Genomic DNA, 14956 nt, shown 5'->3' with positions numbered 1-14956 from the left:
AAACGCTCTCCATCTCCCCCTCTTCCAGCACAGCCCCCCTCCCCACCACCCCACCGTTACTTTTCACCGCAGCTGACCCAGGGACCCGCCCCCGCCCCCCCGCCCCCGCCCGGGGCGCGCTGCGGCAGGCCCCTGCCTGCCCGGGGAGGGGGCGGGATTCCCGCGCGGTTTCCCAACGTCACGTCACGTCGCGGGGGAAGCCCCGCCGCCCCGCTGCTCTTAGGGCCGCGCTCCGCCCCGCCCTCCCGCACTCCGTTGCCGCCGCCGAGCCGGACCCGTTGCCGTACCGGTGCCGGACCCGTACCGGTGCCGTACCCCGCCGCCGCCGCGATGATGCCTGGCAGGACCCTGCGCAAAGCCGCGCCGCCCGCCGCTCCCGCAGGTACCGGAGGGTGAAGGGACCGGGGAGGTGGTGGGTGGTGGTGGTGGTGGTGGTGGTGGTGGTGGTGGGAGGCGCGGGGGGGGGTGGGGGGGTGGGGGGTGTCACGCTTCTCCGGCCGGTCCGCTGCCCACCTCCCCTCCCCGACCCGGGTCCGGGAGCGGGAGCGGGGACCGCGGGCGGCGGGATGCGGCTGCGGCCGCCCGTGTGGACGGGGGGTGGGTACCGGCGTGTGTGTGTGTGTGTGTGTGTTAATATTAAGGCGGGGGGACGAGGGGGACGGGGGGGGGGAAGCCCTGGGGAAAAAAAAAAAAATATGCACGCTATCGCCAAGTTCTCCTTGAAATTCAGAGCGGGCGCGGGTGGGGAGGCGGCGGTGCGTGGGGCTGACGGCCGTGCGTGTGCCCTGCAGGGCGGGAGGTGGAGGCTCAGTGCGCCCTGCAGCTGCGCAGGATCGGCGACAAGTGGGACCTGCGGCAGAAGATCCTGAACCTCCTCACGAAGCTATTCTTCCCGGAGACGTGAGCTGCCCTCGGACGCGGTGCGCTGAAAAAGCAGGGAAAGACCTTGGCTTTGTGGATTTGGGACAAGAGACTTCACTGACAGTGGGAGATGAAGAAAGCTCTTTGCGTTGTGTTTTGCTGCCCGGAGCCGCCGAAGGATGGCTGTCGCAACACGGTTTCTTCGAAGAATGTTACGGCGATGTTGGCGTCTGAAAGCCAGGTGAAAAATAACAAAGGTAGCGACGGGCAGAGGCCCTCGCCACGCGATGGGGAGACTTGGGGCAAGATGGAACTTGCCCGACAGCCTGGTCTGAGAAGACTTCCAGCAGCCCCGTTTCCCCAGTCGCCCTCTGGTCCTCCTGTTTCACCGAGGACCATCTTCGGGAAGAAGCCAAAAAGAAGTCAGTGTCTTGGAACACGGGATCTTATCCCGCAAGGCAAAAGCCAGTTGCTCGGGTTCTGACTGTTTTTGTTTCCTGAAGCATGGATTCTGCTGGACAGGAATCTGGTGGTGGGATTATTTCATTTGTTAATTAAACCACTGTCTGTATTGAAAGGTTATTTGTTACAGGATGTTGCTTTGCGGACTAAAAATTACAATTCTATGTACTAACATGATACTGCATAGTTCTAGTCTATATTATATATATACACACGTATGTATTTGTGTGTGTATATATATATAAAATACATATAAAAAATATAAATACGTGCACCCCATGTGCATGAAATGAGTATTTCACAGAACTATTAATTGAATGCTACTTGTTAGGTTCAAAAATAGTATGAAAAAATGTTCAAAACATGACATAAAAATACATTATATTAATTAGAAGAAAGCATAATGTTTCTGATAATAAAGGAAATACTTCATGCAACTGAGGGGAGCATACTTTAGTATAGCATTATATAAGACATAAGAATATATCTTACATAGATAGAGATATTGAGGTATGTGTGTTTGGTGGAAGGATTCTTTCAACATTACAAAGAATTTCTTGAGAACGGTACAATACTGCTGTGCCTTTATAAGTAACAAAATAACTCTTCAATAGAAGTAGACCTTAAAGTTGAATGTGAGTTGAATCTTAAGTTTTCTTGAGAATGTTATTTATTCAAAGAAAGCAACTACCTCTCTTTGAAGAAATAATATCAATAGAAATTAATATTACGATCAGTACAGGAAAGTAGCCTTGGACTTCTGAATGTTTAATATACTCACAAGCAAAGGTTCTTCCCTTGTACTTTATTTCCATTTCATTTCACAGCAACCTCATTTCAGTTCCAGAATGATAAAGCCGCTGTAGCACATCCAGTGGATGGTGATGCATTGTGCCTATCTCACTGAGGGGTTATTACCCTTCGCTGGCTTTGGATGAGCTGAATTAAGCATGCTGATTGCTGTCAAGGCAAACAGTAAGTCTGCTAGTCAATTCATGTCAGACATGATCCAAAACAGTATTTTTTCATGGGTGCAAGCTAGCAAGAAAATGGCTGAAGCTGATTATGTTTTGTAGCTACTTCTTAGGTCAATGGTCAGAATTCCTTCTCTTAACTAACCTTGTATGTAAGTACATTTGCATTGTATAAGGCTGTATAATTCCACTTTCTGAACTCTGGGGCTGTTCAAATTAAATTTTTTTCTGCCTTGAATAGTGAATTCTTGTTTGTATTTACAATTAATTTTTTGGTTAGTTCTTCTGAATCTGCATTTGCAAAATTGTCATGAAATAGCTCTGGTCACTCTGTCACAACCAACTGTATATGGCTGTTTGTTACTTGTTGTCGCTGATTTCACTAGGCAGAAGCTGGCTGACTTTGCCTGCTTCCCACATGGAGGACTTTTAACCCCATCCCAGTGGCATTATTGGGAGCTTTGCCGTTGGCTTGAGCCACATGCACGGTTCCTTCCTCTTCTAAGCCAGCTAATACCTTTTCAGTGAGAACATAATGTTTCAAGAATAGTTGTTATTCATCTTAATACTGCAAAGTAACACGTTTTGCTGATGTGTGCAGAGGTCAGTTTTTCAGGTATTAAAAAGTAAATGCAAAGAGTTTCTGTTTGGCTAAACACCAGCTCCCAGGCTAGTGCCGCGTGCAACTCGGCAAAGCTGTTCATCAAAGGCAGCCCCGACTTCAACAGGAGGGTTCTTGCTTTATGTCCTGGGCTTGTTGGACTCTTGAAGTTCTCATCAAGGACACTAAACAATAATCGTGCCTGTCTGGGACTCTCAGGAAAATTCAGCATTAGCATCTGCATTAGTAGCTGAAATGTATTTGAATAAAAGTGTTCTGCTCAATGTATGCTCCTTTGAATTGGAAGCCAGGTGTGGGCTTCATAGAGCCTGCCCAGTTCTTCAGGCTGTAGCACACATGAATGTTATGAAAAAAAGCATCCACATAAATGCATTATCATGGGGATATCCGAGTAAAGTATTAGCACAGTGTTTTTCTGTCTAGATCTGCAAAGACTATTTGCTTCTTGTGAAATGTTTTTATGTTTCTCTGAGCATTGTCAAGAGTGCTAGCATTCACCAGGAGCTCAGGAAAAAGATCTAGATTCAAGCGATCAGTGCCAGCATATGAGCAAGTGCTTGCTGATGTCCTCCCTAGGATTTCTTTTATTACTTCTGCAAAGGATCTGCTATATGAATGTATCAACATGAGTTTGTTTTTCTTAAGGCCTATTCTGGATACGGGCCACGTGTTTTGCTGCGTGCCCCACGTGTGTGCCCCATGCATGTATATCTTGGATTCTTGCTGAGACAATAAATACAAAGCATTTGCGAGAAAGATGGGTTGTTGTTATGACTCAGGGGTGGGGGTTTTTTTTCAGATTCTGAATGCATGATCGTATGATACAAATTCCTTCCATACTTCCAAGTCAGCAGGCACACACTAGGACAACAGTGGAGTGCCAGTAGGTCTGCATTGGGAGATTAGGCTTTTACTTCTGTCTTTAAGGGGAACAAGACATAACCATATCATTGAACTTCAAAATGGGAAACTGAGACACCTATTCTAATATTTTCTAGTAACTACTGCCTGCAGAATAGTTGGGTGGTGTGAGGGGCTCCATTACCTTTACCAGAGGTGTTGCAGCTTTGAGGAGGAGAGTCCTTGGGGATCAGTGAAGGATAGACATCTAAGCTGAGGGGTTTGTCTCGAATGCAGGCAGAAGGGAATACAGCATTTTGCCAAGGTCAGATTTTTACTTTCTCCAAAGTTTGAAGCTGGAGTTTTGGAAAAGGGGGAAATGATACTGCTTACCACAAGGAAGTAGCAAAGGGATAGTGCAGAGCTTATTCTTCCTCCCTAAAGCTGGGACCCAGATGTGTTTCTGGAGAAGTGAGCCCGAGATCCTCACCTGCTACACCACGCACATCAGCAGGCTCTCCCCTGACTCAACAACCTGCTTCTCCCAGCTTCACGGGCAGGGAGCACCATGCCTGGGGCACCCGTTCCCAGTGCAAGGACAACCAAGAGCTTTGTGGCCAAAGGCTCTGGTTTCTAGTGTGAAAAAAACCCACAAACGGAAGCAATTCCCTGTCCTTTCCCAGTGAGCCACCAGCAGAGGCTTGAAAGAGCTTTTCTTCAGGGGGCATCAGTGAAGCTGTCCTGAGAAGGCCCATCAGCATGGTGCCACATGCTACCGCAGGTGCTGCACAGTGCATTTTTGCACAGCTCTACCAGCAAATTACACTCCTAAGACTCATCAGCCTTGTGAAAACACCCAGACACCCTCACCCGCTGCCTGCCGGAGCCTGGCCCCTCTCCAGCCAGGTCACTGGCACGATGCTTGTGACCTGCTCCTCCCTAAAAGGCAGGGGAAAAAAAAAAAGCCCATCACTGGGGCACGGCATTGCTGTCTGAAGGCGCATGACTCACCCACCAGCACCTGGTATCAAAAAACAAAACCAAACCCACCTGCTGAAGCGAACTGCTGCAGTTGCCGCTCCGTAGTGCTCTCCATTTACCACAACCTGTGGGCACCTGCCAGAGCAACAAGTGCAGCCCGGGATCGCGTTCGCACTGTGCTCGCCCAGGTGAAAACCAGCCCAGTGCCCTCGGCCAGCTCATGCTCTCACACCTGAGAGTGGATGCACAAGTGGTATTTCCTAAACAAATTGCTAAACAACAAACAAACACTACCTTCCTCCTCCCCTCTCCCCCCACGGGATGTTTTTTTAAGTCATCTGAAAAACAATGTCTCGTACGCTGCTCATTTATTTTTAGCACACGCTGCTGGAAGGGATGAATTTTATCATTTTCCTCCAGTCAACACGAGATGGTGTGAGGGCATGACGTGCATCCATAGAGGTGCAAGGAGGCTGGACAGGAAGGGCTGGGGATATGATGTGTTGTCTTTCAGTCTGGCAGCATTTTCCATGAAGTAGGTGACTGTCTGATGGCAGGACTGCCAGCAAGCAATAGTCCCAAAAGCTGTAAACAAGGATCTTTCTTTACCCAAGTGCGTCACTATATTGTCTGGACGATGGCATAAGGAACTAGCCACGCCAAGGCTGCCCTCCCTTCTCATGCGTGGTCTCTTTGCAGTGCAAATCTCATCAGCCTGCAAGCCCTCGGAAACCGTGGAGGCAGGTGTCACTTCTTTAGCAACAGGAGATACCCCATGAAATGTCAGGGACCTCAAATAAAACTGTTTCAGCCATTTTGTTTTACAGGGGCTTCGGCATCATCTCCTCCTCTTCAGGAAAGGACGCCAGGAGCACTACTTGGCTCAGCTCCGCCAGCTCCTTCGTTCCACTGCCACCGCTTGAAGGGCCATGACATCTTCCTGCGGGAGACGATCCAGCTGTAAACATCAGAAGAAACCAGCTACCGTCAGCAACACTGAATAACGCCCTTGAAGAGGCCTTGGAGCTTGTCAGGACACTGGCAGCCCTGTTACTACTGCGACACTGCTGCAGCGCCCACCTGGGGGGGTCTCAGAGCCCCGGGGATGGTACCCATCACTGGGCTTTTGTGCCTTCGGGGTTTTGCATCCATTACTGTGCTCTGACCACGACAAGGTACCATGTTTGCACCTCCTTCCTCTACTCCAGGATCACAGCCACCTTTGCCACCTACAGCGTGGCAGTGATTAAGGGCAGATTACTGCTTGCACCTTCCCCTTTGTGTTTCCAAAAGGGATGTGACTGAGCTGTGACAAAGGCATAAGGCCACATCCAGGTCCCTCCAGGATCAGGAATTAGGGAGGTAATTTTTGACGACAGCAGCTGGGCTTTCCCCAGCACCACCATGGTGTCAGCAGCACATCAAGAAAATGGCTTTGCTAGGTAGGGAAAAATCCAAGCAACTACAGCTTCAGGTAACTTGTTTGCTCAGCATAACAGTATCAGATTTATTCAGCTGCACAGCAAGGTGAGGCCTATCAGTGGAAAAGCAAAAAGGTTCTGGTTTTAGCATTGGCTAACTTTAGAATACCCTGACTGTCAGGAAACATCCTTGCAGTCACAGCTTTACACACTGGAGGGTAGAAAGGCAACAATTTGTTTTGAGGAAGGATGTTTATTTGCATCAAATGTTCTTTCTTACGATCATTTAATGAGAGAGATTTTATATTTTTAAAAGGAAAAAAGCTTTACAAATTATTGCCATCATCATTAATTTGAGAAGTCTTTTTAGCTGAGTCAAGTGCTTTGAGGAACATGACTACACAGAAAAAGCGAGACATGGTTGGCTTTTTCTGTAAAGGCAAGTTCCAAAATGGGCTTTTGCTAAGGGCTGGTGATGACAGTCTGGCTTCAGCCATACTTCTTGACAAGGAGAAATGACTCAATCTCCTTTACCAGAAGCAATGGGGACCAGCTCTAGATAATGCAGCATCACTTGCTTTCCAGGTACTTACTGATACAGCGGTTCTGGACATAGGGTGGAGGTGCTGCAAGCGTGCTTCTATGACCCAATATTACATGGGAAAAAAAAAAAAAAAAAAGGCACCAAACTGCTGGACCAGAGCTTTGAATCTCCCAGCCCAGGGCAAGGGGAGGGCAAAGGGCTGGAAGTGTGGAAGCAGCAGGGTGGACATGCCCCCCACAGCCATGGGTAGCTCTGGGGCTGAGCCTGCATGGCCCTGGGCACTGGGAAGTGCAGCTCAGGGCCATGGTCTGGGGGATGTTTTGCTTCCCCTTGTCATCACACCCACATGCTGCCCCATGGCATCACTTCCCTGGGAGCGTGGGTATCGTGCCCGGTCACCACATGCTCTGCTCCCGCCTGGCCACTGGCTCCGGGGAAGGCCACGGGGAATGTCCCCCACAGGGAGTCTCCTTCACACCACCCCTGTGTGGGAACAGAGACAGTGACCATTAGCCTTTGGTCAAATGGGATAAAGTGCCAGTTTTGACACATTCCAGGAAATACAGATGAGGTTTTGGAGCCCTAAACAGCTACACCAGAGACACATGGACCCTATTTGGACATCAGAACTTTTCAGGTAGAATGATAAACCTGATTGCAAACAACAAAGTAGGTGTCTCTACTCACCTCATTTAGATCTAAGCGCTGTATGTTAACAATGTGGGAATAAAAAAAGCTGTTCCCAAAACTGCAAACTTCTGCCTTTTGTGCCAAGTTCCCCATTTGCCAATGCCTCAAGGCCTTCAGAAAAAGCCCAATCCCCAAAAGACAACTGACTTTTAGGTAAAACTTAGTATTTCCTACCACTTCGTATGTCTTAGTGGATAAACCATTTATGAATTAAGTCCGCTGTGTCTTCTCTCGTGCGTTCTTCTTTACTTAGCCACTGTCTGAGGCAATTAAGATTTTAATTAAAGACGTTCAAGACTGATCTTACAAAAGCCAGGCTGCTCTGAGGCTTGAGACCTGTTGAGCCCCAGCTCATGCCATATGTTAGAAGAAAGTGGGAGAAGGACAGACAGGAGAACAGATACAGGGGCGTCGCTGAAAGGGCTGGGCTGCCCCAGCACTGAGAACAGCAGGGGAGAGGGGAAAGCAGAGATCTTGATGGCTAAAAATGTCTTTTTGCTTTTCCCCTTACAGCCCTGAGAAGCCAGGCTCTGGCCAGGGACAGATGTGCTGGAGCATCCCTCATCACAGCTGTTCACAAGGGAGAGGGATTTGGGGAGAAGGGGTCCCAATGCAGGCAGGGAACCGGGAGACCGCAAAGTTCCTCCTTTTCTCCTCCAGTCCAGGAAAGGGCCTGGGTATCCGGGTGCGGCCTTTCCCGCAGGGTGACTCAGCAGGAGCGCTGGTGTTTATCCCTCCTCACGTGAGTCTTGCTCACTTGCACCCTCATGGCGCAGCACCCGGAGAAGGAAACTGAAAGCACACACGGTGCCTTTTGGGGCACAAGCCCAGGGATGAGGGAAATGCCCTCCATGCCACTGGCACGGGAAAGCAAACGCCTTCTTCCCCTCGCAGAAAAACCCACCCGGCCCTTTCGGGCAGCACCGTGCACCAGAGGAAACGGCGAGGTTTGCAAGGCAGGGCAGGGAGATGTGGGCGAGCGCCATGCGTGCACGAGGAGAGGGCAGGACTGCACCGTACTGTGAGCCGGGTGGGAGTTTCCAGAAGTGCTGCTGCTGCTGCGAGCGCCCAACCCAGCACTCAAGCACGGAGCAACGCACGCGGGCTTGCTATGTGGATATAAATGCTTAACCCACAAGCTCCTTCCTCCAGCTCAGCCTACCCTGCAGTGACTAGCTGACGTGTCCGTGTGCTGCCAGGCAGCACGGGATTTGGGGCGCCTCTGGCATGCCCCATATCAGAGCAGCTGAGAGGAGAGCTTTTTCGGCTGCCTCATCTTTCTGGAAGGCAGGCTTGCTTTGAGCTGCCATGCAGTGACAGTGAAGCCAGCTGTGTCCATAAAAAGGTGGACCACTTGATGCAAACTTGCACTGTTGGGAGCTTATGGCCTCCACCTCCCACTATGAGCTCCACTGCAGCTCCACTCCATCCACAGAGAGGTTGCCTCCACCCCAGCCCATTCCACCAGCTCAGCGGGGTTTTGAAGAGGAGTTTATCTCCAGGGTAGGTGGAAGACAAGAAGAAATACCAGTCTAGACCTAGTTGTATATACATATTCCCTACACATACAACCTGTTCCATTACAGCCCAGGGGCTGGGCAGGAGGTACAGCTTATAGGTGATGCATTCCAGAGACTGCTCCTCTTGATGAAAACCCCGCATTTCACCTTTGCCTTCTGCGTTTTCCTTGCACAGGGGTGGGGGGGGGTGGGGTGGGGGAAAAAGCACAGCTTCCAAGATACCAAAGCAGGTCCTATACAACACTTTCTAACACTTCTTAAGTGCTTTAATCCTATTCATGCTGAATGACAGTTCTTAGAGGCTGGTATTTTACTTCTAGCTTAGATGCATAACTGGACAGCATTAACGCTTACTTAGTCTTTGTCTGTGCTCTCCCTACGATGCCAGTGCCAACTGTGGACCAGACAGACATCGGCATAACAGAAATAAGTATCTAGAGGAGTACTAAGGATACCATTTATTTTCAAAATCACTAAAAAACCCAAATAAAACAGTTTATGGCAATACAGATTTACATAACAGAGACAGCAAATTGAAAAATGTACAATCTATTTCATGTTATTGCACTCACTTTTTTAAAATATACAAGGCATATTAAACAGTTTTCATTAAAAGAAGTTTTATTTATATAAATAAAAGTGTAAATATACAGTATCATACAATAAGTGTATCAGCCTAACACATAAAACCTACTTAAAGTGGGATCCCCATTTCTCACATGATCTAGTCTACTATTGATCAATATTTCCACTTGTACATTTACATACGCGAAACGTAGAAGCAGGTAAACATTCCCATCTGGGAGCAGTTCCTTCAGATTTTGACAAGAACCACTGCAGAACATTAACTAGGGTTAATTTTAAGAGAGGGTCATTAGAGAACATGAATCACTCAACAGTTTAATACTTATCTGCCCTCATACCATTTTTTTTAGCAAGAAAACAATCAGATGTTGCTCCCTCCCTCATTTAGGCCTAATCTCACAGTTCTTAATACAGATGCAGCCCCCACAGAAGCTGGAAATAACTTCCAGGCACAAAAGGCTGCAGAATATGCAATGGCATTATCGCACCAGAGCCCATTCTCATATCCAGGATGTGTACACTGAGCTGCCCCAGGCCTGGAAGCGGCAAAGCCCTCCACCAGACCTTCTCCATCTAGGAGCAAATTCACCTTACCTGGAATGCCTTCAGGTCCCTGGTGAACAGTCGTGGACCAAGTGCATAATTTCATCCTGATTTTTTGGTCTTCCAAGAGGCAGCTGCAAATCTCTGGGGAGTCACCGCTCTCCTAGAGCTTGGCCAACCTTCTGGTATGGTAAAGAATTACTGTGGGGACCGACAGGCAAACAGCAAGGCCAAAAATGCTCATGAACCTACTGAATACCGATGAACCAATGCAACATCTTCTGTCATTTTGGCGGGACCAGGCTCTCAGAAAAATAACATTTACTTTTCCAGGTGCGCAACCAAAGGTTCACTACATCTGTTTGGTCTACCCATCCTGTTTGTAATAAAGCAGACCCATGTTGCATAAATCCTGGGGCTTTTATGGGGAATGACACCCCAACAGGGATGTCAGGAAACACTACTGTGATCAAATCAACACTGGTAGCATCAGTAAAGATGTTTCTTGTTCTTTCACATTAAAAAAAAAAAGTATTTTCAGGAACAAAAACAATCAGGGTTAAATACTATTCTTTTTCTTGCTGTAATGTTAGTAGAGAAGTGTATCATTCTACCCATAGTAACTATCAGACTTAAAACATTAAACCTAGCTTTTAAATTATAGCCACTACTGAATCACACACAAAAATCCCCACCTCTGCTGTTACTCAGCCAACACATATCTACGTGCATGTAAAATAAAATACTGAACAGTATAGTGTTCGATTACTGAAAAATTAAAGCCTTCTAAATCACTCACAATGAACAGTACCTGCAAATAAGCATCTGAAAATATTCACCACGTATCATCTTAAGACACCTCAAATTAAGTTTAATTTACAAAATGAAGACTTTACCTTTGAGCTCACACCGGTTTAGGAGTGAGGGAGACATATGCCTCCCTGCATTGGAACCTCCAAAATTTTAAACTGTGGACTGAAAAAAAATGCCATTTCCTAAAACACAACTGTGATTTACCACATTAAAGTAGCAAAAAGTCAGTACTGCACTTGTACGTATTATACGTATACAGGTATGTATTCACTACGCTGCATTAAATTCCACATGCATTTTATGTATCTATTATACACGCTATTACAGTCAGATTTTGGTCATTCCTGAACAAGGCCTCACCATTTAATTGTCACTGCCAAATGTCTTCTCCCTGTTTTTCACCAAATATGCAGGGGTAACCTCTTTTATCTCAGCACAGGCCTGCAACCTCAGTGTGGTCCTCTGACCCCAAGTGCTGCATCCTCCTGAAGCCTCTCCCACCACGGAGGTGACTGGAGGCAAGCACCAGTCCCAACAGAGCGGCTGAGCTTCGGGGTCACAGGGAACCCAACTCCATAGTCATCTCACAGCACTGAACCTGAATTAGTTTTGACAGAAATCCTGCAGGCAAAGCAGCTGTAGGACTATGTAAAGTATTGCCTTTCCTGTAACCAAAAGCTGCATTTCTCCCATGATTCACATGCTAATGTCACAGAAAAAGAATTAAATCTATTCAATTTTAGACAAAACATTGCACAGCTTTTCTGCTTACCTGGTCTCAGGTTGCCTTGCAGAACTGAATTTTCCTCTGTATGTCACGAGTTGGAGTCTAATGAAGCTGTCAGAAATGAACCAAAGCAAGTGCTCCACTAAGCTGGAAGCAACTGCTCCAAGCACTGTTGAATAAATGTAAATAAACTCAACTATAGTATGATCTTGGGGTAGGGCCAAGTGACAAGCCCAGACTTTTTTGTAACAGCTATGCAGTGTCTTGGCTCACTATAGAAGTAGGCAGCACTTCAGATTTGGACCGGTTCCAGGCTGAGAGCTCTTCACCCTGGGCATGTTGGCTGTGAGCAGTCTCCAGCCTAATGTGACAAACAACCTGAGCACTCTGGAACAAACAACTTGTTCTCAGCTGATAAGGACACTGGCCCATTTCCTCCTGTATCTCATTTATGTTGTTTAGCTATCCCAGATGTAGGAAGAGAAATAACAGAGTCTAATCTCTTGCACCCGTACGCTCTCCTCCCAACACAGCAGACTATGAAAAACACTCAGCAGCATGGCCTGCTGCTGGTACCTCTACTGTGAGTAGAGATGAGAAAATCCAAACTAAGCACCTGCGGCATTGCAACCCTGTCAGTTCTGCTGTATCTAAAAGCATGGTTTCTCCTGTCTACACAAACAATTTTCAGTTTCACCATCCAGAACCCTCAGCATCAGCCTGTTCCTGATGCAGCCAGGTGCACTTATATCTTCTACACACATCCTCACCCACTCTCACACAAGCAAAAATAAATATTGGACAAGACAAAACAAAAAAGAGCGATTAAAAGCCAGAAATATGGCCAGTTCAGATTTAATCTGTTATAATCCCCATTGTTAGACCACCACTTTCAGCTTGAGTGTTTCAAGTCGGGCAGCCTTAAGCCTCTTGCAGCCAAATAAAAGCAGCCCGACTTTCAGACATACTTTGTGATTGCTGAAGTCTGTGGGATCTGCAAGTGCTCAGCACTTGAAATTATCCCCTTTTTAAAAATATATATATATTAAAGGTGCCTAACATTAGAAGCCTAAATTTGAAAATTCAGACCCCAATTTTTATCGCTCCCATTTTAATCACAACTAATAACTCAGTCTACACCTTGGTGGACAATCACCTATTATTTGGATGTGATTTTTTTGCTCACAGATTTCTACTGCATTAATGCCAAGTGATTTCAGATACAAGTTGCATCTAAGAGCAGACTCAGTTGTGATGGATGCCAAGTTAGTTCATCAGTTTTAAGAAGATTTTTCAGCTTTGCATTAAAATGCTCATGTTTTAGGCATAAAAGTTGTGCAAAATTATACTCTTTTTGTCATGCATTTTTAGCAAAACTGCACTTAGAAGAATAAAGTGAGATTGTTCCAGACATTCTCTTATTACAACAAAAAAAGGACCAGACCCTAAGTAAGTGTCCTGAAGTCTTATTACAGCTAAGTGATACAGTACAATCTAAATACCCATCCTTGTCAACAGGATAACAACCATAAGTTATACTCCCAATGCTCTGCAGATACTAAAAATATCAGGGACAGGCACAGTGTTATTTTTCTCAGTCAAAATACTTCAAATCAAACCCAGGAGAGGTCTTGAAGTTCCATTAAAACTGCCACATAATACAAAATTTTCTCTTAACATTTGGCTTCCTTCATCCTCGATATTTAGGTGAGATTTTATGATGCTCATCACATGCTTGCTCAGTGGTTCTCCAAGGCTCCTAGCACCTCTCTGTAGAGCATTAAGACACTTCTGTGTGGCTTTAGAAACAAAGATAGCTTGTAGCCAGTTTTAAGTGTTTTGTCTTAGCAAGTGTGATTTGATGTAGTGCTTCCATCATACCGACGTTCTGTGTTTTCTGATTAGTAGCTGAACAGGGCCCTCTGGCACAGATTTAATAATGTTCCAGGCATCGTAATGCATGAGGCCAAGTAATGATTTTCCACTAACAGCAAGAATTTCATCTCCAGTTTCTATGTTTCCAGATTGCTCCGCAGCACCACCTAGGAGCAAAAGGGCAAAAAAGTCAATGCAAAAAAAAAGTAAACCCACAAAAATTTGCTTTCCCCTGTGATGAAGAGCAAATAAACCATTTTTCCAACAGTGGCAATTTCAGTACAAGTAACTTATGTTTGGCTCAGCTCTAGCAATCTACCCCATGCTGCATGTCACATAAATGTTATTTTAACCAAGATAATCCTTGTTCTCAGTCAAAATGTCTGTTTTTGAAGGAAGCAGCATAAGTGCATGAAATATGCTGTACATTATCTCTGTAGCTGTAAGAAAACCTGGTTGATAAAAATAAACATACAGGTTGTATGGCATGGATGTATTTTCTCAAATGGAATTTTAACACGGTAATAAGCAGATAATGCAGTAGATTGTAAAACCCGGATAACAGGACTGAACAAACCACACGCACGTAGGAAACTTAGGACAAACACACCAGACACAGAAACAGCTCCTAGAGAGGGTCACACCCTTCACTGCTCATGAAAGTATGTTTTCTGTAATGATAATTTAACTAACATCAGCCATCACGGGGAGTGGAGGGGAAAAGGACTGTATAAATCAATGAGCTCAAAATTAAACATGGTCTTTACCCTCAGAATCAATTTCTAAAGAGGGGAAAACACACACAAACAGAAATGGATAAGCAATTCAGGAAATACCATTTTGATTTTTCCTTGATGAGAGAATAAACCACTGAAAAGTAATGCTGTAAAAAATGCTGCAGCTTCATTGAGAGTTTCAGCTTCCTTTAGGAAGTACCGTATTTTTCACTAAACTGAATCCCAGACTAGGCAGTATTTATGCTACATCAAGGATTTTTCAGCTTCTTATGCCCAGCCAGCAAGAAGGCTGGAGAGGCACAAGAAGCTGGGAGGGGACACAGCCAGGGCAGCTGACCCAAACTGGCCAGAGGGGTATTCCATACCATGTGACGTCATGTCTAGTATATAAACTGGGGAGGGAGCATTGGCCTGGGGGTATCACTGCTCGGGAACTAACTGGGCATCGGTTGGTGAGTGGTAAGCAATTGCATTGTGCATCACTTGTTTTGTATATTCCAATCCTTTTATTATTTTTTTCCCCAATTCTCTCCCCCATCCCACTGGGGATGAGGGGGGAGTGAATGAGTGGCTGAGTGGTGCTTAGTTGCTGGCTGGGGTTAAACCACGACAGACACACTAAAATCACGGCATAGTTCTGGGATTGGTTTCCTTTCTATACATGGTTTGTTTAAGTTTAACTACTTGCTGACAAACAAAGCATCCAAAAGTGGCAGTTTTTGAATACAAACATCACATATTCTTAGCAAAAGCTGATACTG

At 46.2% G+C, this 14956-nt stretch overlaps 2 protein-coding genes across 5 annotated transcripts in view; one reads left to right on the top strand and one right to left on the bottom strand.

Moving 5' to 3' along the window:
- Positions 1-254: 254 nt before the first annotated feature.
- PMAIP1 (phorbol-12-myristate-13-acetate-induced protein 1) lies at positions 255-3667 on the top strand. Its single transcript, XM_049796039.1, has 2 exons — positions 255-382; positions 792-3667. Exons 1-2 carry the CDS (start codon positions 331-333, stop codon positions 902-904), a joined length of 165 nt encoding a protein of 54 aa, XP_049651996.1. The 5' UTR covers positions 255-330; the 3' UTR covers positions 905-3667.
- Positions 3668-9136: 5469 nt separating this feature from the next.
- PDZD2 (PDZ domain containing 2) overlaps positions 9137-14956 on the bottom strand; it is a 143960-nt gene continuing 138140 nt past the window's right edge. For all 4 annotated transcript variants that reach the window (XM_049795717.1, XM_049795718.1, XM_049795720.1 and 1 more), the window contains one exon: positions 9137-13625. In XM_049795717.1, coding sequence (XP_049651674.1) covers positions 13459-13625 — 167 coding nt within the window. In that variant the 3' untranslated portion in view covers positions 9137-13458. The remainder of the gene's footprint in view (positions 13626-14956) is intronic.

Source organism: Accipiter gentilis, chromosome Z, assembly GCF_929443795.1.
Source record: "Accipiter gentilis chromosome Z, bAccGen1.1, whole genome shotgun sequence".
Classification (NCBI taxonomy): Eukaryota; Metazoa; Chordata; class Aves; order Accipitriformes; family Accipitridae; genus Astur; species Astur gentilis.
This window is presented reverse-complemented; position numbering and strand designations above follow the sequence as displayed.